Source organism: Etheostoma cragini, chromosome 7 (genome assembly GCF_013103735.1).
Source record: "Etheostoma cragini isolate CJK2018 chromosome 7, CSU_Ecrag_1.0, whole genome shotgun sequence".
Classification (NCBI taxonomy): Eukaryota; Metazoa; Chordata; class Actinopteri; order Perciformes; family Percidae; genus Etheostoma; species Etheostoma cragini.
This window is the reverse complement of record NC_048413.1, coordinates 25,095,181-25,120,696: the sequence shown is the minus strand read 5'-3', so window position 1 is coordinate 25,120,696 and position 25,516 is coordinate 25,095,181. Positions and strand designations below refer to the sequence as shown.

The window sequence follows — 25,516 nt, the reverse complement described above, 5'->3', positions numbered from 1 at the left end:
TCCTGTTGCTTTAGCCAGAACAGTAAAAATCACCTAGTGAAATCATCTCCTATTGGGCAATAACATGAGAATTATGACCAAAACAACAATCACAAATCAACAAAAACATTCACTTATAAAAAATAAAGTCATACAATTTGTACAAAGAAAGACAAAAAATACAGATGCATGATTAGAGAATAAATAACTGTGGTTACAATCCCAGTGTCCTGTGGTAAAGTTAGAAATTAAGAAAATAAATTAACATTGATTTCTAAAAGTTCAGAGTACCATTTATTACTGTTTAAGGAAAGAAGATAAAATCTCATCAGTAGACAGTACCTTACGCATGTAGCCTGAAACCCAACAGTGGATATCCAGTCAGAGATATTCACTGTCTCATAACAGGTCTTCAAGCTATAAACAGAACTATAAAGGGACATTAGTGAAATAGCAATCTTTATGAATGTACTGTTTCATTACAAGTGCACATAGATTCAGATTAGGCCAATAACCGTTATCAAGGGGGTCTGTGTCTGTCCACCATGTTGTAGCGAGTGAGATGAAAATCACTTTGACCAAGAGAGCAAATGCTTAAAATCAATAAGAGAAATAATAGACATCTGCTCTCACTTCAGGGAGTCAGTTACCTGCAGCAACTAAGGTTAATGTGTGTGAGTGTGTGTATATATATATATATATATATATATATATATATGGAAAACCGTGCCAGAATTTTCTGTGGAGAACGTTTCATGGTTGCACGTGATCAGGGCTTTGCATGTCTGAGGGAGTTAGGTTTAAACGCATCAATCCAGTACAATTTAAAGCTGCACTATGGAAAGTTGTTGGTGAATTCAGATTACAGTTTTTGCCGATTGCTTACACACTGAAATCTAAAGTATTACCACAATTATCCGAACCTTACACTCGGGGAGCAGAACATTGGCCCAGATGTGCCCCACAAGATAGACTATGTCAGCCTCACACTTTTTGCAAAACCCTAAACACTCTTGTATACATTAGACACAAAAGTATATCTTGATGTCACTTCTTAGCAATTCCAAAGCAATACCTGTCAAATGACCACACCTATGAGCCAATGACTATTTTCAGATCATTTCTTTTCATTTGTTGTAAGTAATGGATGTTCGTCTGTTGTTTGCTGAGCTAACAGTGTTATGCACACTCCTGTAGTAGCATGAAAACTGGGACATGTTTTGTTGTGATTCTTCATGTTGAAATGTTGACTGATTTGGGTATATGGAGAGAAATAAATTATATTTTCCTCAGCCTGCACATTGGTCTTGTGTCCAGTTTAGTGAACCTATTGTATATTTGCACTTTCTCTGTGAACTTCATTTATAGTCCTCTAATCACTGAGAAGTATAATTATTAAAAGTATTTTAGTCTAGCAACAGCAGTGTGTAACTGAATGTTTATCTGTATTTAATATTTCAGGACATTGCACCTTGATGAACATGTACACCTAAAAAATTCAGATTGTAGCCCGAGGACTAATTTCCATCTCTAGTCCATTAAGCCGCTAAGTTATATGAAACGTGTGTGTTTCATGTAACAAAGTATAGTTTTTTTTAAATATGTGTATAGCTTTTGCAAGAGAGTTTCATCTTGTAAAGGGTCTGAGGTGTTCTGCTGACTGTGTGTAGTATTTAAAACAAAGGTCCCAGTTTTCAAAATAGTGCTTAAGCAAACAAAAAAAACTGTAAAGTTAGGTAAATTCTATTTATACAGCCCAAAATCACAAATTTACGTCAAAAAGCTTAGGAGTTTGTCCGCCCTTACTGCAACTTAAAATAAGAAACGCAATAATTGTTTTATCTTTTAAATTCAGGCCTAATCTGTCAGTCAAGGTGTTCCTGAGAGGCAGTTCATTATAGCTTCATTAGAAAGCTTTCAAGGAAAGCAAACGTTTCGATGGAAAAGGCAAATACAGATCACAGCCAAGACATACTGTACACAAGACAGACTGCCTCCCCTTTATTAAATACAGTACGTGGAGCAGTTTTAAACCCAGTGTACCTGCATGTGTGTTTGTTTAACTATGACTCAATCTGACCCAGGCTGATTATGAGATACAGGCGGTTTCACTCTTGTCACTGTAAGCAACACTCATTTCATTTCCTCTCGATGTTGAGGTTGACTTTGCTCAGTGTTACAGTCCAGCTACTGATCAGCCATGCAGGCCCAAAGTCAATATTTAGTAGCATTCTGAGTACAGTTGTTACATTCTCTCCTAGTGTGTCATTAATTGAATCCAGTGAGAATGAAGATACAAAAAAGAAGTGGTGCAGAAATACTGAAAAGAAGACTTCACATGTGAATGTCTCAGGACACATTCAAGTGAACTCAGCAGAAAACAAAGGGCAATGTATTGTGCAGCACTGAGATGAGATATATTGAGACATGATCCAGTACGAATTGAGAGGAAGAAAACAGCTAAACAAAAATACAAAATCACATCTGCGTTGGTCATTTTTACACATGCAGCGGGGGAAATAGCCCTTGTCGTGGAAAGGAGAGGGAGTGCAATATGAAGGAAATATGAGAGGGAAATTAATTCAATCTAACATGTCCCATTCCCAGTTAAGAGCCATTTTCTGGAGTGACTCACAACAGATGGAAACTGGTCATACAGTCACTTGTGAGGTACAAGTATTTATAAAAAAAAAAGAAAAAGTAATAAAAAAAATAATATATTTATATATTTTTTTAAAGAAGTAACCGAAATAAAATATATAAAACACAGGCCCGATAGTAAAGGGATTTTAAAACAAAACAAGTTGCTCCCAAGAATAATTAAAATCGTCAACCTTTCATTATCGGTCAGTCATTAACTCAGCAGGTTAAAAAAAAACAAAAAAAAAAAAACAGCTAACAACAGTGGTTAAAAGCATCTGAGCCAATACAAAGTACCCAGACTTGTTGTTTAGGTGGTTTGTCCTTGAATAAAAACTACATTATTATTGCAGATCTCAGCACTTGATTGATTGTTGTAGTGACGCGTTGTGTAAAAAGTACCACAACTGTTTGTCAGGTGCATGCTGTGGCCCCCTGAGGGTAGGGAGGTGGTCATAGTGGAGAACGGGGGGTGGGGCGACAAGGCAAAAAAACAACCACAGATTGTCAACAAATGCTTGAGCTAAACTCCTGCTTCAGTGTGTTTGTTATGGGGAGAGGGGGGGGAGATTAACTTGTTCACAGGACTTCTACCTTCATCTACTTATGGGACCCATGATGGGCTGTCTCATGTCTGGCCTCTTGTGGAAGCTCAGCGTAACAACAGCTTCCCGGTTAAAAATAAGTGCATGTAGTGTTTTTACAAATGAAGTGAAGGCTAAGGGGGGGGACACCGCTATGGCACACATGCGTGGTCATTGGCATGAACAGGAGAGACGTGTGGAGTGCAGTGTTTGATGTGTAAATGTTAGGATGCAGAAACATTTACATGTCAGTGTCATGTTGCCATTCATTATGTACACTCTTCATTGTGCTTCTCATTATGATGGTACGGGAAGTTCCCAAGTTTGATTAGCTGATCCACGACTCCCACAATTGTGAGTAGAAGTGTTTGACCATGTGGTTTCCAGTGTTAAGGTTGTGAATCCCCAGTCTACAGAGTTATAACAGTGCCGTCCTCCTCCAGACTTCGCCTTTCAATTGCTCTGTCTAGGGACGGCGTGGTCGAAATGGCGTTGCTTAGTGATCCACTGCTGCCGCTGGCTGGCAGGGTTCCATTGCCGTTGATAGAGAGGGTGGAGGTGGAGGTGGAGGTGGCGGCAGTGCGCAGGTTTAGGTGTGGCTCGTAGCGAAGCAGCGAGGGCATGCTATAGTTGGACGAGGCGCGTCTGATGGCCTCAGCCTCGCCGCCTGCCTCGATCACCAGGTCCTCGTCGTCCTCGTCGCTCTCCAGCTCCCCGACAGGGAAGTTCTGGATGATGTGCGATGGCATGGAGGCCGGGGCACCAACCCCACCGTGCGATGAGTAGCCGTAGTAGCTGGCACCACTGTCTGACGAGCGCCCTGAGCTACCAGACGCCGCGCCTCCTCCTCCGCTGCGAACAACATTGTTCCGCTGGTTGGCGGGCTTCACGGTGATGATGAGGTTGTGACTGTTGGCGATCATCATGTCCGTCACCTGGTCCAAAGACTTCCCAGCCACCTCGATACCATTCACCTCCAGCACCTCATCGTTGACCGCCAGCAGGCCGGTGCTCTCCGCCAGCCCGCCAGGCACCATGCGAGAGATGAATATCCCCGGAACCTTCTCCAGGCCCTGTGGAGTGACCCGTACGCTGGAGCCATCGCGGATGTAGAAGCCCAACGGCTTCTCCTGGCCGTGCTTGTACAGACGAACACGTCGGTGCGTCTCAGGGAGGATGTCCACATCGATGATGGAGGAGACGGGGCGGAAGTCCCGAGGAAGGCTAATGATCACTGGTGGTTTCTTCCTGTTGGGGTCAGGCCGCAGAAGAACGGCCGAAAGCACCGTGTTTTTCTTCCTGGTCAGCGAGTTGGTACCAAACGTGTAATCAGCTTCCTCTGCAGAATACAAATAGAGAGGAAGTAGAGAAAGAGAAGTACAGATGAGGAAGAAAGGGCAAAGATGTGACATGGAAACAGAAAAAAGAGAAATAGTGGTAGTAAGAAATGGAGGAGAGAAACAAAGAGGACATGCATTAACAAAAGCTGGTAATTTTCTATTAACATCTTACTAGTCCAATTACACATCAAGACGTTATTCAGGCTGACACTCTGTTGCATCATGTAGTTTCAGGAGAATGCAACAGAGCAGCTCTCAGCCTGAGGCCTCCCTGCAGGGTGTCTGTGTTAAACACACAAAAGACGTTGAGCCCCAGAACTCCCCTCAGGTCATACTCATGCAAAATGAGACGGACTTATTTTTGACTGGCTAGTGAGTTGTTATAACTTTTCTTTTTAGTCAACTCTGTGTACACAAACAATGTTCTCAATGTTTGAGTTCATGCGTAGAGGCCCTGGTGATCCTCTGAGCAAAGTTTCATGTTATGTCGAGCCTATTTTTTGTGATTTTGATGCTAGCATAGTGCCCCTAGCTCTCCCTTTCAACTGGCAATTTGACCCAAAACAAAAATATGTTGAATCTTAAAAGCAGCTTTCTGTCCTAATTATGCTTTTAAATGCAAGTTTTACTCTGGGACATTTTATATAGGCCTTATTGGTCCCCTAATACAGTACCTACCAGCCTTGGTGCAGAATTACAGCCACTAGAGCCAGTCCCACAATGAGCTTTCCTTAGTATGTGCAATTTCAGTCTGTAGCTTTTGAGGAGGAGAGAGGGGGGGCAAGGTGGGGGGGGTGGGGCACATTGACCAACTGCCACTTTGCTCACTTGAAAGCCATGATGTCTCTCTCTCATGGGTGGGCCAAATTCTCTGGGCGGGCAAAGCAGAGAAAAGGGAGGTAACCTTGCCCCTTATGACTTCATAAGGAGCAAGATTCCAGATCTTTCATTTTCTAAAGGGCAGAGCAGGATATCCAGGGCTTAGTTTACACCTTTCACCAACTCTAGCCTCTGGGAGACCATAGGCAGGCTGGGGAGACTCATATTAATGTTCCTAACAGAGTGCAATTTTCATGCCGATTGGACCTTTAACTATGCAGATGTACAATAATGCTAACCATTACCCATAAGGCTAGGATCATTAATTAGAGCCTGCACACTTCCCACTCGCTGACGGCTGACCCTTGGCCGGTGAACATAAACGTTTATAACATCCATCTCTTCCGAAGTGTAAACTGAACTATCGAGTTGAGCCCCACGCCTGCAGCTTCCTCTCTGCTGCAGGTGCTGGTTTAACTCCTTCCTTCTGCTCCATTCTCACAATTGAATATAACGTTTGTTTCTTAGTCTGTAACAGATGCAACTTGAAATGTTGCATCTGCATCATATTTGTGATAAAAGGACACTTACAGATTTTTTAAAATACTTAACAAGTACATTACACAATTGTACTTTATTACAGTAACAAGAGTAATTGTAATTTGTTGCTGACACCCCTGTTAAAGGTTTCCCTGTTTTCCGTCTTCCTGCTAAGCTCGCCATCTCCTGGCTGTAGCTCCATATTTAGGGGGCAGATAAGATAGTGGTGTTGGTGGCCAGGTTGGCCCAGTGGCAGAGCAGGCGCACATGTACTGAGAGGATTCAAATCCGACCTGTAACAATTTTCTGCATGTCTTCCCATCTCTTTCTCCCCTTTCTCACCTAACTGTCCCGAAACTAAAGGCAGAAAAGCCCCACCCCCCAAAATTATATATATATATACATAAAAATAAGGTAGTGGTATTGATCTCCTCATCTACCTCTCAGCGAGAAAGCGAATGTGTATGTTTTCCCAAATGTCATACTACTTCTTTGGTTGAGATGAGAGACGAGAATGGGTTTGATACAAGAAAGGTCAGATTTGAACCAAGAATATGTTCACATTTTAACTGCATGATTAACTGGGATGCCACAAAACCCTGCACTTTTTAATGTACATTTTGAGGTTTGTGTACACTCTCAGCCTGCTAGAGACTTTAACCTATTGCTGATATTAACACAACAACATGGGCTGGCCAGGTAAGACAACAAAAAACTAGACCTTGGCTCCCTAATCCTTAACCAGCAAAAGCTAAACATTAACATCCTTGTGACTTTCATATGATTTTCTGCCAGTTCCAAGTTGTATTTTTCTGCTGTTATTTTTAACATCTTTCTTCTAAATATGTTGTCAACTTTTCAACCTTTTCCATATCTGTTTTTACAGTGCTTTGTAATCTCTATTTCTATATGAAAGTACTCTATAAATAAAGCTACTTAGTACTTCTCCACTCCTGTCCCTTCCTCTAAGTGGAAGTGTGTGTGTGTGTGTGTGTTTGTAATCTGGGAAAACATCCATTCAGGTGGCTGATAAAGATTCCGGCTCTCAGGTACCCCACCACTCCCCTCTCCCTCATCCTTAAAACCAAAACAAAGGATCAATTGTACCGTGAACGAGCAGCAGTCTCCCGTTTCAGTTCCCATGAGGCACGAGTCTGGTGCATACACACACACTTACTATATCTTTGCCAGCCATGACCTTATTGGCCAACTCTCCATGAGAAAAAATACACCAACAATAGCTTTATAAGAGTTGGTGAGGTCAACACACTGGAACACAAGTTGTATCATCCGAGCTGTTCCTGTTCAAACGCTTCGTTCTACATGCCTTACCCTTGCCATGCACATTAACACTGCCATAAAGAGGAGCATTATGCAAAAAGGGCGTACAGGTTGATGTTTCAAAGCACTTGCTCTCTTACACACACACATATACACACACACGCAAACGCGTCTCCCTCCATGACTAACACAAGGGCTTGTACTTGCAGTGCAGTCACGCATAAGAGGAGGCGACGCTACACATCTCATTTACCTCTTTCTAGACTTCTTTTCATCTAAACCATCACTCCATCTCCAGCATATGAAAGGCAAGACCTGACAATTGAGTTATATTTGAGCAAAGAGAATAGGACGGCCCCTCAGGGCCACTCACAGGCACTCACATGGGCGCGCACACACGCACACACACACACACAAACACACACACAAACACAGATGCTGCTCTGGCAGCAAATGGTATAAGCATGCAGCTATCTGACCACAGCATGTGTTGATCCCACACACGTGGAAACAACATATGTAAGCGCACAAAAGCAGGTATTCATTTTCGCACACACACACACACACACACACACACACACACACACACACACACACACACACACACACACACACACACACACACACACACACACACACACACACACACACACACACACACACACACACACACACACACATGCATCTATACCATTTATCTCTGGTTAGTGATGATGCCTAAGCACTAATGAACAGCAGCATTGTGAGACCCAATACCCAGGAAAACCACGGCTACATTATAGCTCATTAGAGCACAGAAGCAAAGCTCTCTATCTCTTAGTCTAATTGTCTCCAAGGCCTACAGGCAAGCCGCAACACACTGTAAACACACACTGTTCCTCATTTGTTAAAGTACAAATGACCTTATTTTGTTTCCACTTTTTAGTTACACACACGGCTCCAGATTAACACTAGGCCAATTGTCCCAGTGACACTAAAAATAACAGCTATGACAAACTGTAAAACAAAACGTGTGTAACATGACAACTAAATGGGGTGTAAACAGCTGATACCATAGCAACGAAAAGGTTCCTTTTGTGTGACTTTAATGGCGAGTGAGGGCAGCTGAGGCAAATGGATAGCACCAAGGAGGCACACACACTTCAATACACATATGATTAGACCAGGAATGTATTTCACGATCACGATACGATATATCATGACGCTTATGTCACAATATATATTATTGTGATTTCCCACATATTGCAATATTCTGCGGTATTTTGCAATTTATTGCTTTCCTCGTTTACGCTGATGATGGCCCCTGCTGACCTCACCTGAAAAGAAAAAACTCAGTGGGCTGAAAAAGCAATTTATTTTCATTATTCGTGATCCAAGGAGTTAAATTCTTACGTTCAATTTATATAGTAAAAGATTGATACTTGACGTCTGTGTATCAATACAGTGTTGCCACAGAATATATCACGATACTATGCTGTGTCCATTTTATCACCAACCCTAATGGGTATTCTATATGTGTGTTTGTAATCTCAGTTATTATGGCTGCTATATACGTGAGGAAAATAAAATAGTATACACAAAAAATGTAGAATATTTCCAAAATCCCGCCTTACCGGACAAAGCGCTTTTACAATTTGCTTCTCATTCACCCATTCATTCACGGGAGAGCAACTTGGCGTTTTGTCTTGCTTTTAGCGTCTTGCTTAAGGACACTTCAGGACATGCAGACAGGAAAAGCCTGGAATTGAGCAGATAACCTTTTGAATAAAAACAACCTCCTGCTCTACATCCTGAGCCACAGCCACCCTATTCATTATTCATTTATTAAGCTAGCTCATTATATCTCCCACCATGCTATTGATGCATGCACGACTGTATGACCTCTGTTGCATTATGGGAATATCTGAACACAATTGGTGGTCTATCAATAAAACCAAGCATCACAACTGGCTAGCACAGAATGGGTGCTCGTGGTTTTTTATAGCGGATGGGAAACAGCATGCTTACCAGGCTTTGGAACAATGTGGGTTTTAATAGAAACCTTTTAGGTCAGGATGTTTTACCTTTTTTCACCCGACAACCTGATGTAAGCGAGCCAACAGAACAGAGACATCTCAGCGTGAGCCACAGAAAAAGCTGATTGGCTAATGGCTGAAGCTACAGGAGGTTTAGGCCTAATGATTACTTTCTATTAAGGCTTCTCGATCATGGAACAAATCATAATCACAATTATTTTTGGTCAATATTTAAATCTTGATTACTTAACATGATTACTCATTGACTTTTAGAAAGATGTCGCATTATTTGAATGAAATCAAAAAAGAAAACACGTTGAACTGTGAAACATTTTTCATTCAGAAGAGTTTACTAGCAAAATGCAATATGCAAATTAAATGTTTTCCTCAATTCAATTGTTTTTGTGTTAAAAATAGCAATCAAAATTTGATAATTGCAAAGCCACTGCCTATTTTAAGACAAAATGTTGAAATACATAAAGCATAAATGAGGTATGCTGCAGCCAGAGAATGTATGCAGCTGGTTTAGCTAATGATTCATGGAAAAAAATCAAAAGTTAACCATGTCGGTTTGATAATGCCAAGATTTTACAGGAATTTTGTTTTCTTTATGGGCCAATTACTATGGCAACAAATCAATGCAGGCATGAAGAACACATTTCTGTGAACTCTTCCACTACAGTTCTTCCAGGAGTTATTCTCTCAGAATTAGCTTGTGAGCTAATGTCCGTTCAAAAGGTAGTCCCCTGATTTTAGAGACCAGTCAGTTGACCATTTGCTGAGCCCCTTAGTTATTTCTCTCATGCCATATGCCGTTTATAATTACAACAGTGGCCCATTCAATTTCTTGTGTGATTGTTTTTTTAATAATTGTTCCTTAAAGCTGACTATCCATTAAAACAGACACAAATGTGCTAATAAGCTGAAATTAGGTCGAAGAGACACTGGAATGATGCTGTGCATCATAACATAGACTAGATAGAACTGATTATGAAATTTGTTGGCAACTATTTCTGTAATCAATTTAACAGATTTGTTGTTGCATTCCTAAAACAATGCTGTTGGTTGCATTTTTGGGAAAGTTTGCTGCTTTGATTTTGACCTCCCGCTCTTGTGAGTCCCTTAATTTTGAAGAAGTGCAATACTAAATCACTGGAGAACCCCTTAAACTACTGCAGATTAACTCAATTTCACCAACCCATGTTAATTATGTCTGAAAGTTACTCTGTTGGTTACCTTTGCCAATGCTTCTTATCTCCACAGACCATAACCGCGATAGACGATACACGATACACCTGCAGTGTATCAGTATCATACTTAAGACATGATTCACAAACCCTGCACTTGCCATGGCTCTGCGCAGGTTAGGTATTCCAACTATGCAGTGGCCGCTTTGATTTCCCACACTTTGAATGGAGTCAGTGAAGAGCAAAGGAAGTGAAGCAATGGAGGAGAAAATGACAACCTAACACACATCGGACACATGCAGTGATGCTTAGTCATTCCTCTCTGTACTATGTCACACACACTCACACGCACACGCGCACGAGTGAACAACTAATGCATCTCTATCTTGACACCGAAGGGAGTACGGCAACTCTGCCTAAGGAGAGGAAAGCACTTGTGTGAACTGGCATGCATTGGTTGAACACGTCATTGTCCTCAGTGCTTTATTCTTCACACAATCTGGATGAATCACCCTCCAACTCTGGACTTTGGCTTTAAAGTTGCCACTGTTAATGGCTCAAAATAAGAGGTATTTTCAGACATGCGGAACACAACTATTTACACCATTATCTCTGTCTGTGACACCAACTACCGCTATCGGCACCAAAGAAATATTACAGAACATGTGTTTTATGTTGTAAAATTAAAACAATCTACAAAAATGTCTTACACAAGCTACGTCTCTAGAGCCACACCTTTTTTCAGTGGCCATAAACATAGTTCCTTCTGCATGCACCTGCTTCAACTCTCCCTCCTTCAGTAGCAGCTACACTGCTTACATAGTATTACAATTACAATGATGCAGGACAAGGCCTTTGCTTTCCTAGTAACATAATGATCCTTGACGACGATGACACCAACAATCCATTACTTCCTGGTACATGTCATTCTGGGCGCTGCATCAGGGAAACTTGATACTGTGTCCAGGTGACACAACAGGATCAGGAAGGAGCTACATGAAAGTCATAAGTACTAACACTATCACTACTCCACTACTAAAACCTGTGTAATTACAACAAGAGACATATGAAGCTTACAAACAAGGTCACAGCCACATATATTACTCTATGAAATAAATTGTATTGTCCGGAGACAGGCCTAAGTAGTGGTGCAGCTCAAATCTTGCTAAAAAGGACTAGTCTTTAGTTGTTTGTAATGAATAATAACTGCTGTTTAGTCCTGTCTTCAGTATCCAAACGTAACACATGAAAAACCCAGAGAAAACCACAAGCAGTTGAAGGTTGTGGTGTTCTGGAAACAGTCAGGTTTGTTGTTGACAAGCCTGGATGTTCACCACGAAGCCGGTGCCACAGTGTTCCTGACACAGAACGATACAAGAGGAGGAGGAGGGGGGAATGTACGTGCTTTTCAATGTGAACTTGTGTCAAAACATAAGATTTGAAACAGGCAGGAGAGACAGAAATACACCAAACACACACAGTGTAGAGAGAGAGACAGATAGAGAGAAGAAAGGAAAAAAGAGAAGGTGATAAAAAACAAAAAAACTTTCAAAGGAGTACATTCCCGGAGGGTTACTATTCCTGGTGTGGTGAACATACCTCCCTGGCACAGCCCAGATAAAAGGGCCTTAATGCTGCTGATAAGACAGGGAGAAAGAAATGGAAGGAGGGAGGTCAACGGGAGAGTGCTGAGAGGAAACGACGAAATAGGATCAGCGAGAAAACAGAGAAGCAGACAACACAGTGTTCTGACATGGGTAAGGTGCGAGGGAAAGGAAGATGACGTAGAGTCCTATAGAGACAAAGCCTCGACGTGTAATTCAGCTGACAATATGAGGAATTACTTATTAAATCCATAATTCAAAAGACTCGAGTCCTGAACATTAGCCTTCTCCTAGGCCTCCTCATATAATCTCACTCATCAATTCTCTATTACACTCATCAGTCCTGCTTTATTACTCTGTCTTGACAGGAGCAATTTATAAAAAGGAATACCAAATCTAAAATCTACACTGTAGGAGAAACCAGCTTTCATAAACCAGTATGCAATGTGGTATGCAGTGTGTACAAATTAAAACAGTTTGCAGAATTAATGTTTTATTTGCTGGTCTACACTTTTGTACGGCACTTTTCGGTGTGTGTGTGTGTGTGTGTGTGTACGTCTGGTCTGCATTTTGAAGCAATTCCATCAATTTCTTTTGTGCTGACATAGACACCTCTCTCCTTCCTGCATTGCCTCCTAACACTCCCATTTGTCTCCACTGTGTCCTTCCCTCAATCTGCCCCTCAGGCTCTCTGGTCCATCTTTCAGCATGAGCCTTTTTTTCTGTCTCTCCACCTCTGTCTGTCCCTCTTGTTCTTGCAGAGTTTCATCTTTCTGTCTCGGTTTTCCTTCTCTTTTTGTGTAGCTCTCATGCTGAACTGTTCTCTCTGTCTGTTTTATCAAGGCTGGGATTCTTAAAGCTACTGCTGGGATGGTGGCTGGATGACTAGGACAGGGACTAGTAAAACAAGTATGGATATGATGAGGGAGGAGGCCTGCTGCTAGGAGTCAGCATGGGGCATGTAGACTGGAGCCGGGATGTATCTGGGGCTTAGGCTGGATTTGAGCTTCGGACAGGTAGGGGTGGGGAAGAGGGGCAGCTCACTTGGGGAAGTAGGTTTCAGTACCGGGTTGCAGGAAGGAGGCAGAGTCTGGGGCGAGGCAACTAGATCTGGGTCTGAAAAGCCGAGCCTTCTACGCAGACCTGCCAAATGTAGCCTCCAGGATAACGAGGAGGAGGAAGGACTAGCTGTTGGGGAAGATGGAGGAGAAGAAGGGAGGGAGGAGGAGCCGCTCGGGCTGGGGGAACCCAAGTCAAATCTCACAACCCTGTCGCTCATGCGTCTGAAAAGGGACTTTAGAGGGGAGGGACGAGCAGGGGGACTCTGTGCTTCTGGCTCTGTCCTGCCTTCAGCATCTGGCCCTAGAAGACAACACAGCCAACCTGCAGTTAGATCAGGCCACTGAGCCACATTTCTTATGCCAAGATGAACTTTTAGCCGACTGCATTGTAGCTTAAGCAATAAAAGACTTAATAACATTACAAATTTGAGAAAATGCACCAGTGCAATTAAAACCCTACTGACTTGCCCATATGCAAATAGAAAGGAATAATGGTCACGGCAACTGTTCCTCCTGTCCATACTGGCCTTAAGGAGATCCCTTCCTTAAGCCTATCAATTATAGTATATTTATATAGCTTCGTAAAAGTGGAAAGAGTCTGAATGTAGAAAGGATAAGTAAAAGGAAAAAAACTACAAACAGTGACAGTAGTTAGGCAACGGTTCTTAGGAGCTGCATGTCAGAGCCTGCTGACTATGGCTCTGGAAGGGCGTGCTGAAAGAAATTCATAGAAAAGCATATCAGTTATCATGCTTCATATCAATACCGCTGTAGTAGCAATTCCAGTGGATGGAAAGAATGCTTTTTAATTAAAAATCTGCATGAAATGCATCTGTCTGCTTGCAAGCCTAAATGAAAAGATATCACTTATTATCAACGTACTATTATGCATCTTTACATTCGGGTGGAAACCAACGTCAATCTTTGGTGATTTCCACTCAGTTTGCATTTATGATGTTCATTTTAAATACAAATAAATGACTATACACTCCTATTGTTCCCTTTCCATCCTTGGTCTTGCACAGCACTTTCAAAACCATTGACAAAAACAAGGCTGTTTGTTTAGACAGATATTTTTTAGTAGCAATATATGGCCGCAATTTATAACGCATTCACCTGACACAATCCATATCCACTCCTTTCTGTTCCTATGTATAGCTCACTTCCTACCTTTTCCTCCCTCCATATTTATTGTTATTCAGTTTCTCTCTTATGGTTTGCAGTGGTCAACAGTCCACATTCTTTCTCCCTTCACTTTGCCAGTTTGCCCACTGACTCACCCTTCCTTTCACATCTCCCTTTCTCTTTTCACATTGGTCCAAAGTGCTGTTTCTCCCTCCTTTCTCATCCAGTCTGTGTTTTTTTCAGAGCCCCACATGTTCCCTTCCCTCCGTCTATCCATTCATTTTCCCTAAACAACTCTGAGCTGAGAAATTTTGAGCCTGGGCTCTCGCTGTCTCCTCCCCTACACTTTTTCCATCTAAACCACCTTCCCACAATCTTCTTGCAGTCTGGATGGAGTCTCATTTAGCCAGGAGAGTAAGGGTTTAGCGTCACAAGCTTGTACTCTCTCTCGTTTTCAATGCTCTCCTTTCTTTTTTGCTCGTTCTCCTTTGCTTTCTCAATTGTTTATTATTTATTTCACTGTCCACCTATACCCCCTGTTGGAGAAGCCATGCTCTGGGGCCGAGGGTCCAGTCTGGCCTCCTGTCCTGTCTAATCTAGCCAGCAGACGTGATCAGAGGCTAGCCACATTCCGTCCAAAATGCTCTGCCCCCCCCCCCCCCCCCCCCCTTCTTCATCGCTCTCTCTCTCTCTCTCTCTCTCTCTCTCTCTCTCTCTCCCCCCCCACCCTCCCCAGCTTGGGCCTCATTCTGCATTCCTCCCTCACTAATACTATTCCCACCATCCTCCTCTCTCTTGTCCCTCTTGGTGCATTCCTATCACACTTACACTACTCCCTCTCCTTTGCCCACATCTCTAATTACATGGCTTGCTTAAACAATGCCTTATACATTACTCCCTTTTTAATATGGTTTACTCTGTCTCCCTTTCATCCTTCCATCTATCTTATTAGGACTAAGATGTGTTCCTCCTCCAAGCATTCCTCCTCCAGTGCTATGAATCCATCGTTCACTCACTCATTACATACAGCAAACCTTGGGAATAATTCATGCGCTGTGGAAAACTTGAAATCCAAAGCAGGGGTGGCTGATTTCTATTATTTTAGTAGATCGTGCTCCAAGACATCTCTGAGATTCTCCGAGACATTCTGTGCTTTATCTATTCCACCTGCGAGCACTTTGTCTCTCCATTTTGATCCTTTCATCTCAAGCTCACAGTATCAATCCCCACCCCCGCATGTTGTGGTGCCTTCACTTATTCTGACTTTTTATAGTTATTCTTTTTCATCCAAATCTTTTTTCCCCCAACACATTCTCTTCCTTGTTTCATCTGGATCTCTGTGGCTGTCATAGTCTCACCCCATCTCTTTCACTATGCATCTACAGCGTCTCTCCCTGCCATTACTTACCGGACTCAGTAGATTGCTTATCACACTCAGAGTGACTGCTGTTATCCCACTCTAATGCTTGCTTTCCAGGGTGGGTAGACTTTGTCCGTGTTGTACTTTCACACTGTACATTTCCTTTTTCTCTGGCAGGATTTATCATGCGCTGGTTACTAATTACTAAGGAAGTCCCAGCTGGGATTCACAAATACAAGCATTTCTGTCCCTCTCCATACCTTTCTCTTCCTTACTGGGGTAAAGTTAGTGTCGTTCAGGATGGAAACTGTGTGAGCAATGAGCAATGTCGTCACCAAACAAACCCACACCCTGAGAGAGATTGCTTAAAACACTGCTACGAATATGACAACCTAGAAACTCTGTGTGTGTGTGTGTGTGTGTGTGTGTGTGTGTGTGTGTGTGTATGTGTGTAAATACTCTGGATGACTGATACAGGCAAACCTGATGCCACTCGATACCAGGGAAATCTCTTCTGACAACCATGTTTACAGCCAATCAAAGCAGAGCGTCACTCATTCCAGTTTCCCCAATGCCAGTTTTGCTAGGATCAGAAACTATACCTGAAATGCACATTCCATATTCTTCTCCAATGGAGGTCCACAGGTCTACATGACCAACTAAAACAGCATGAGCAGCAGACAGGAATGCAATACTACGGTACGTTTTTAAAACAGAAAGGACAACTAAGACCGGATCTGGAAAAAGGAGATCTGGAGCACACTGTATAGTACAAGCTTTCAACAAGATGCTGCGGCAACTCGACAAAACTTTGTGTCTACCTTATGAGCAACGACGCCTCTTCAAAATAGACTCGGGAGGGAACTTGTTTTGGTAGAACATGTGTATGTTCAAAAGTTGTTTTAGTCGTGTAACAGAAAACTCAGATTGGACAGATGGTAGATAGTCTAGCTAGTGATGATATAGACTATTCCATCGTTTAACCGAGTAATCACTTAAGGAGTAATTTTGCTTTAATAAAAAACAATGGGAAAAATAGTAAATATGCAAAAGAGAAAATACAACAGGTCTCTTAAAATGAACAACTAACCCAATCAGCTAACCAGCTGAGTCACCCATAGTGTCACAGTGTGTGCTCTAAGCTTCATATTATACAAGCATTAATGACAAACAACCACGGACTGTTGGACAGACTGACTGAAACTAGCAGAAGACCAGATATGAAACAGTCACATCTGCAAAGCTGGAAAAAGTTGCTCTTTGTCAGCATCTAAAACAGCAGTCACTGATATGACAGCTAGCACAAAGTAATATTACTTTAACGATACTCAGCTGTCTAATGACCTCAACATCCTCCATGTACACCAAGCTTAGCAGAAACAGTGCAGACCAGAACTAGCTCTTAACAACTTTCATCTGATATGCTGCCTGGACTGGGTGTCATTTAGAGTTTACTGATTCTGATTGAGATACTTTGTTTAGTGTCTAGAGAGACAGACAGATAGATAGATAGATAGATAGATAGATAGATAGATAGATAGATAGATAGATAGATAGATAGATAGATAGATAGATAGATAGATAGATAGATAGATAGATAGATAGATAGATAGATAGATAGATAGATAGATAGATAGATAGATAGATAGATAGATAGATAGATAGATAGATACTTTATTCATCCAGAGGGACATTTTAGGCATCCAGTAGCTTAGACAACCATACCACAACAAACATATACACACATATATCTCACATACATCAAAATCACAGAAAATTAAAGAGTTGTAAAAATCATGCACAGAAATTAGTTATGAGTTAAAGGTGCTAAGAAGACTGTGTGCAATGGTGGTAGGCCTCCACGATTAAGTGTTATAGAATCGCGATCTCGATTCACCCTGTTCACAATTGCATTTTTAATTTATTTGTCTTTACTGACTTTGATTCTCTTTTAATTTTACGAGCCAACTGCATCCCAAACGGTAATACTTTCTTCTGTGAGTTTTAGACATGGACTGTATAAAATGGGCTGCAATGCTCTACCTTCTCTTCATTGAAGCCTCTATGTTTACAGGCTTGTGGTGATGCGCAATGTGCTACAGGTGCCAAAAAAATCAATGTTTGGTACTGCCAGTTTTTTTTGTTTTGTCATGGTTCATGTGTGCAATAAACATAACACTTCGACCAGTGTAATGATAGCTTATTATTAAAAATGAACTATGACTATGAAAGGACAATAATGTAAACCTAATAGAATTAGAATTGCTTGATAGAAAATAAATAATATATATCCTCAAAAGGTTTGTTTTGTCCACAATTAGATCCTTATTATTAGCTAGCTTAAGATATTTAGTTTGCTGTCATAGAAAAGTGAAGAAACAACATTTAAGAAGCTGGAATCAGAGAATCTTTACTTTCTTTTATTATATAAATTATTTAAACTGATTATTAAAAATTCTTATCAAAATAGATGGCGGTAAATTTAATAGCCAATTCATCTTTGCAGACAGCAGCTTGTGTGTGTGTGTGTGTGTGTGTGTGTGTGTGTGTGTGTGTGTGTGTGTGTGTGTGTGTGTGTGTGTGTGTGTGTGTGTGTGTGTGCATGACTGATGTGTGAAGCCTACATGACTGTGTTTTCATGCGTTTTGTGTGTGTGTGTGTGTGTGTGTGTGTGTGTGTGCCTGAGCAGCAGTGAGCCCAGCGTGGGGGGCTAGTGTCTGGGGTGTGTAATTGAAACACGGGCCCATGCGGCGCTACACAGTGACCCCACTAATCTCCTCCTGACACAGTGGCTTAGCTTCTATAGGGTCATATGGCACAGCGAGACAGCTTAAACACAACAGAGCGCTCAGCCCGAGTCCGACCTGCAGACGCCGGGGTCATGTCTTGCTTTCAACAAGTCACACTCAGCCACTCGTAAGATAGGACGCCTTTCAAAATTACAATTCAGTCAAGATTGTATGTAGTCTGTCTGACCGAAACAGGGTCGTGCTCATTCCTAACCACAGTCATACAGCAAATATATATATCATACAGCAACCAAAACTTCTAGGTGCTACACCTACTTCACCCAAAACCTGAGAAGACAAAGGAATTACCTGTGGTACCACATACTGTATAAGCAGAGCATTAATAATAATAGTCATTGGTCGTGATTATACCAGAGTCAGCGAGGAATCAACAGGAGTATTGTATACAAAAAGTGTATGTGTTGAACTTGTCAGCAGGCGCACAGTGAAAACAAATCTCCCGTGTTTCGAAGACAGGATCTCCTAATCAAACAAGTACCAGTTTGATAATTAAAAAGGAGTATAAAAGAACTTAGAAAATATTTATATAATTATATTGCTTTTTCTGTAGACTTTTTTTTGTCCAGCCCTTACAGAGAGATTACAACTCTACCTCCTAGCAAGATCGCTGACCTTTAGCTATGTAGGTTAGAAAGGGACACCAAAGGACATAGCTAGAGAACAAGTTGCGTGGTGTAGTTTGTTTGCAATGACAGATCAATGAGGGCAAAATACATGAGCAACATGCAGCCTGAAAAACTGGAAAGATAAGGTGATATTGGGGTCTTTTATAATGACCTTTTTTGATTATCTAGACAAAACACACATGCTTAATAAAGCATTTTCCTGTTCAACAGCCTGTCCCATACTTCTAAGCATGCTAGTCAAAGCAACACATGACCCATTTTGTATTTCCATAGGAAAGCAGATCTGATCAAACAAACAGGTGAAAACTGGGACTCGTTGTTCAAACACTTCTTCTGGGCTTACCTTTCCTCTGCAGGAACAGTCTGAGTAGAGGGCTGGCAGTGGAGATGGCTTTGTGGTAGTTATCATCATTGTTGATGGGCAGCAGGTCACCATGTACGTCAGCATATCCCACCAACAACTCCACATTGGGGATGCGATGCACATGCTGCAGGAGGCCGTAGAACTCATCAAAGCGGCCGGGCTTCGACCGATCCAGCGAGAACCGACGAAACTCAGCACCAAACTGGGATGGAGCAGACAGGCAAACACATGTGAGCACACTTAAACACACATGAGTATGGGTAAAAAAAAGAATACTGTGAGATAACCGAGATGTGTTAACAAGCCTATGCTTGCAATGTATGCTGACATTATTTAGAAATATCTTCAAAACTGTAGGCTGTACGTAAGAATCTCTCTTGTATGTGGACAAGCCAACACACCTCATGTGATGAATTATTAATGTGGACTTTGTGATGTTTGTGTATCTGCATGTTTCTGTGTTTGTGGATGCAATATGTTCAAGACGGAACAGTTTCCTTTCAGATCATGTATTAGCTTAGCACATAGGTATGTATTTGTATGTGTGTGTATATCAAGTTTATTATTGTTATTTTGTTGAATTTTCTTATCTTTAACTTAAGTGTAGCTTTAACATGCCGTTTTATTTATTTGTTTCCCTTTTGTGTGTGAATATCCATCTGTGAAATCCACTGGATGTTTGGGATGTGGAGGAAACATCTCCAAACAAAAATGAGGTACAGCATTGTCTAATCAAGCTGTCTGACCAAATGGTAATTACATAATGTATAAGAAAGTCATGTGTTTTCAGCATAAGTGCATTCCTACAAAACACACTTCTCAGCTTATGAGTTATGCAGTAATCAGGGGGGTCTGGCAGCAGATGCCTAATCTTTTTAGGCAACTGTTTGGCTAAGATAGACAGAACCCAATGTCCCATTGGTGGTGGTGATGAGAAGCACAAGTGTTGTGGTTACTGTTGCCCAGCATTGACAAAAGATGATCTGCAATTCACTGCCAGCCTGGACACTCTGCATCTTATGCCTTAGTGCACAGCAGAATTATATTAACTATATGTTGGGAAAGCAAATAAGTCCCAGGTCTGTTTCTGATAAGTTCCCGCATTCTGACATGAGTAGACAAAACATCTCAAAATGACCCTGGACTGCTTGGTTTGAGAATGAGCTGAACAAAGTAAAATAAAGATTGTTAGATGACTCTGCGTAATTTAATTGAGGGAAAACTTAATTGCAATTATTGACGATATGGATAGTGACACATAGGTCAAGCTTAATGTCGACATCATGTATGTAGTTCTAAAAAAAATAGTTTTTAGCAGCAAAAAGAGCACGGAGGACCCATTCCTCTGCATACATGTGTAACCAAACCCCAGGCAGGAGGCAGGAAAAAGTGTCGCTAAGGAGCCACGAGCCCGTCGCAGCCTTTATGACACTTTTACATACAGGAAAATAACATACCAAAACGCTATTAACACGTCATACGTGGGTAATTAGACATACACGTCTCGCAACTCCTGTAAACTTCCCTTGGCGTTATTATGAAACGAAAACTTGACTCAAACTTTGAGTCAATATTTGGTCCATGAGCAGGGAGGAGGGCGGAGGAGGCTGTGACAGGTGACACTGGCTCACTGCGGCGTCGGCTGACAACCTCCACCGTTAGCTAAACTTAACGCTACTCAGGTCAACTTAGAATCAAACTGCGCCACGGTTAATATCAAAGTTTTAGGAATGGCGAGCTACCAGTGAGATAGGCAGAGGAAGAAAAACATGTGCTGGCTAGTTAAGCTTTATCAGTAAGTAACCGCTATGTAGTTTGTGCGACATCATAACTTGCTATCAAGCCACTTAGCTAAATTAGCCAGAATAATCATAATCACGGGGAGAGTTAGCTAGAACTACTATATAGCAAATAAACTGTCAAATAAAAGACGTATCTAGCTATAAGTAGCCTACCTTGCTCTTCACCTCCACGGCACTCAGAGAACGGTTGCTCGGCACTCGGTGGTTTTTGTTCATGTTTCGCTAGCAGCGGGACCGCCGCCAAAGCACTCAGACACTCGCCCTGCTCCCGCTCCTGCTCCCGCTCCTGCTCCCGCTCCTGCTCCTGCCGCTGCTGCCCTGTCTCCCCAAACCCTACGAATCCACCAGTTATTTATCCAGTAACACGGACCCACGACTTCTCGACGTCCAACGGTTTAAGTTTTTTCTCCAAGAATGCGACAACGGCTGCCAACCAGCCTAGCTTAACCTGCAAACTTATCTCCTCTCCTAGTTGTCGCTGCCAATGTAGCTACACCACTACTATGTGCCTATCGTCGGGCTACCTCTATCCATGACTCCGTACCTCTCTCACTCCCTCCCTCCCTCCCTCTTGCTCTCTCTCTCTCTCTCTCTCAGCCTTGAGAGCTGGCGACAAGGTAGGCCTACTTCAAAATAAAAGACCGTCTTTCTCTAACCTTCGCCTTCACAATAACAGCACTCTATTATCCAGCGGCTCCCAACCATAGACTGTATTTATTAATATTTTAACGGACTGTGCTCCCAACCCTATGCTTTCAACCTTGCTTCAAATCAAGAAAAATACTACATCACTTAGGCTGTATGAGCTCACAGAAAGTTGTTTTGGCCATGTGAAAATATAATAGTATGCTATACAAAAAATCAAAACTGCAAAAAGAATTGATTTGGCATTAAATTATACAATGAGTGGTATCATTTTTGTAGTTTACACATGATGTAGGGAACGTCTATTTAAAATTAATCGTTATAATGTTAAACATTATTAACATTTATGCAGTAGTAAATGTTATAGATGACTTCATTCTATTTCTTATTGTATAGCGACATCTTCTGGCTAAAAGCCACATATGCCTACTTATAGCCTATACATTATATTTTATTACTTTTATTACTTATTTATGCATAATTTTATGTCAAACTATAAAAATGAATTATATTTATGCCAGCCTTGTTTTGACATATTTCCTTTTTAATCATTACGAGTTAACGTAAACTTTTACATAGCATACTTGTCTGGGAGTCATGCATCTGGGTTAAAACCTGATTATCTACTGAACCTTAACACAGCCAGCCTTACTTGATATCACTATGGCATAATCAGGCACAGAAGTAGGTGATTAAAGGTTATTCTGCTTTCAATAGGCAACATTCTACAGGTTGAAATATCAGTGAATACAAATAGGATACAAAAAAAAAAAGCTTAAACCACCAATTTTGATGAAAACATGTAATGGCTTTAAGTCCCAGGTAGCGTTCGGATTGGTCACCTCGTGAGCCGGCATATTGGTTATGATTTCTACACATACTGTATACACTGGTGAGGAGAAACCAATCAGTGTGTACATCACACACTCTCTCAGACTCTGCACTCTAATGCACATGTTATCCATACTGGTCAACAACACAAGTGGCAACAATCAAATCCAAATAGAGAACAAATGTCATTGACTGGACACAACCCCTCAAAATTGATTTCACTTTTTACAAATGATGTGACACGACCAATATACCAAGAGGTTTCTTCCCCCGTTGCTTCAGGAGGGAAAATGTTGCTTTTGTTGTTCCATTTTATAACAGCACTGACTGCTCACTAGATTTTAACTGGTTGCAGGTTCCTATTTCTGTTACAAAGATCAAGAATGACAGTATCACAGAGACAAAGGACAAGTTTGCGAGATAAATTTAAAATAAAATAAATATATAAATAAAATTCGGTGTCCACACTTTGTTAGTAATCACACACAGTCCTGAACTACACACACACGTTCAGGATCTGTACATGCACTAATGGAGAGATGTCAGAGTGAGTGGGCTGCCAGCTGAACCAGCACCCCGAGCAGTTGGGGGTGTTTGGTGCCTTGCTCAACAGCACGTGGCAGTGCCCAAGAGGTGAAGTGGCATCTCTCCAGCCACCAATCCACACTCTCTACTTTTTGGTCCATACAGTGACTTGAACCAGTGACCCTTCGGTTCCCAACCCAACTCCCTATGGACTGAGCTACTGCCACTGCAGGGTGTAGTACTGTAAAAATAGGGGGACAAGGAGGAGGAAGAATGAAAAACAGCAGCCAGACATCGTTTGCAACTATGTGGTAAGAAAAAAGGGGAGCATTTAGCAGCTAAAGACAAAGAGACAGATATGTTTCTCAGGCGTTGCTGGGAAACAAAAGGAGATACAGTTGGCAGGTGTGGTTCAGGAAAAAGAAAAGAGTTCCTCCACAACCAGGTCTGAGGATTATCTTGAGTGACCAATTCATGATTTCTGGAAAGAAACATTGCTGTAGAGTTTTTCAAATGTATTTTGAAAGGTTTAAACACAATAAGCCCAGTTCCATTACATTTGAGAGAAGGCAACAATCTTTACAGCCAGTCTCTCAATGTGAGATGAATAGCAGCACACAGATAAGAGGACAATTATGGATTTTGGGTGGAGCTTTCCCTTTAATCCACTAAAATACCTATTTTGAGTCAAATTGAGTCGAGTCGAGTTGAATTTCTGAAAACCTCGCTAAATTTGATGAAAAGCTTTAAACACAAAACCTCATCTTCAAGCACTATTTACAAACCCTCACACAAAATAAAACTTTCGCCTCAAAACAGTTTTACCTGTGTTCAAAAGAAAACACTGCTCTCAAATCTGTAACAAAGTGATCAAAATGACATACACTATAAATAAACAGTACACTGAAAACTAAAACAAGTACTGTATTTCTCAGAGAGAACTACATTTTAATTTTCAAAACAAATTTCACATTTTTCCATCATTGTCTTTTGAAGAAAATAAACATGTTCTATCATAGTAGCTCAGATTGATCACAAATGACTGAAGAAGATGGGTTTCTGCAGCCCTATTCATGCAGCCTCCTGGAAGCTCAGATCCACATTTAAACAGGCAGACTGGAGGCCATTTCCAACATGTGTTGGCTGTCACTTAACCCCCCTGTGGTCCCCCGGTCAAATTTGAGTTTCAAGTTTCTACTTCAAATCAGAAATTTGGGATTCTTTCATCCAAATGGTCCAAATACTACATAGACGTTTCCATATAACGCTTCTTAAGCTAAAGGAAAGATCAGTTTACCACTTTATTGAATTGTGGGTGTTTTATTTCCCCCCAATTCTTTTTTGACAACAGACACAAAAAAATATATAACAAATATAACAAATATAATTTCATATAAATGAGGTTTCTTGACCATGAATTCCAAAAAGAAAATAGTGTAAAATTAGTGGTGATATGTTGGTGTTAGTGATGTGTACAGTACACTGATGGTAGTGTTACAAAAATGAAGAACATTTTGAAAAAAAGCCTAAAAAAAGGGATAAAAAGTGTCCAAGTTTTTTCAATTTTCAGTTTTGACCTGGGAGGACAACACAAGGGATAAGGTGACAAAACTATTCACCCAAGCTGCCCACAGCCCAACATCTCCTCCCTCCCCAATGCAGAAGAATCACTCCAACCATGTTACAGCCAACTGTGTGCTAGCTAGGTAGCCCAAGGCTTATCGGCACAGTTGTCTGCAGTTGTGATGCAGGATGTGTGTGATTGTAACTTCAAATGGATCAGGCATTAAATCCTAGTTCAGTCCCTGGGGTTGATGTATAATGAGTGAGAAAGGGTAACCTTTAGGCACAGTTTTTACCATGCATTCTGAACTGGTTTCATCTCTGCAAAATGACTTTGATGATGTAGATCAGTGATTTCAGACCTATAGGAGTCAAGCACATTTCTCAAAATGTTGATCTAATAGCTTCATTTCACTTCGGTTAAACTCCAAATTGATTGTTCTTCTCTGTACTGACCCTCAATCCTGATACACAATCAGAGATTAGCACACTGTCTGCCAGAATGGCAGAAGTCTGGTTTCTTGTCACCTTCCTCCCCTCCTTTACATCTCCTCCTTATTCTTCTCCCTTCATTTCCTCTCACATCTATTTCTTCTTTCCAGTCTCACCACCATCCCAAATGACTTCTCCCTTTTACAATTGGCCACAGGTCTAGCTCTATTTTCATTTGCTTTTCTCTGCCTCCTGAATCATTCAACTTCGTCCTATATTCTTTCCATGAATCATTTGCACCGTGCATGTGCATGTGTAGCGGGGCTGTTCTAACTGCAGGAGGCACTAGCAGTGGGCAAGGCCTGCAATTATCTCCCCCCCCC

General features: G+C 41.4%; 1 protein-coding gene and 1 long non-coding RNA gene across 2 annotated transcripts; one reads left to right on the top strand and one right to left on the bottom strand.

Moving 5' to 3' along the window:
* The first annotated feature begins 579 nt into the window (after positions 1 to 579).
* Positions 580 to 22,151, top strand: LOC117947414. The gene is made up of 4 exons (XR_004657233.1): positions 580 to 659; positions 841 to 846; positions 6,698 to 6,703; positions 22,138 to 22,151. It is a non-coding gene; the product is annotated as an uncharacterized LOC117947414 (long non-coding RNA).
* On the bottom strand, positions 2,913 to 21,702 carry pard6b (par-6 partitioning defective 6 homolog beta (C. elegans)). Its single transcript, XM_034876292.1, has 3 exons — positions 21,291 to 21,702; positions 19,315 to 19,537; positions 2,913 to 4,542 (listed from the first exon to the last, which is right to left on the bottom strand). The coding sequence occupies exons 1-3, from the start codon at positions 21,351 to 21,353 to the stop codon at positions 3,614 to 3,616; spliced, it is 1,215 nt and encodes a 404-aa protein (XP_034732183.1). The 5' UTR covers positions 21,354 to 21,702; the 3' UTR covers positions 2,913 to 3,613.
* Positions 22,152 to 25,516: the final 3,365 nt, after the last annotated feature.

Bases quoted from the DNA above. Each gene is read 5' to 3' on its own strand.
- pard6b (XM_034876292.1), bottom strand. From the start codon at position 21,353: ATGAACAAAAACCACCGAGTGCCGAGCAACCGTTCTCTGAGTGCCGTG. The intron at 19,538-21,290 runs GTAGGCTACTTA...GCTCCATCCCAG, and splicing joins CCGTGGAGGTGAAGAGCAAG to TTTGGTGCTGAGTTTCGTCG. The intron at 4,543-19,314 runs GTAAGCCCAGAA...TGTATTCTGCAG, and splicing joins ACTGTTCCTGCAGAGGAAAG to AGGAAGCTGATTACACGTTT.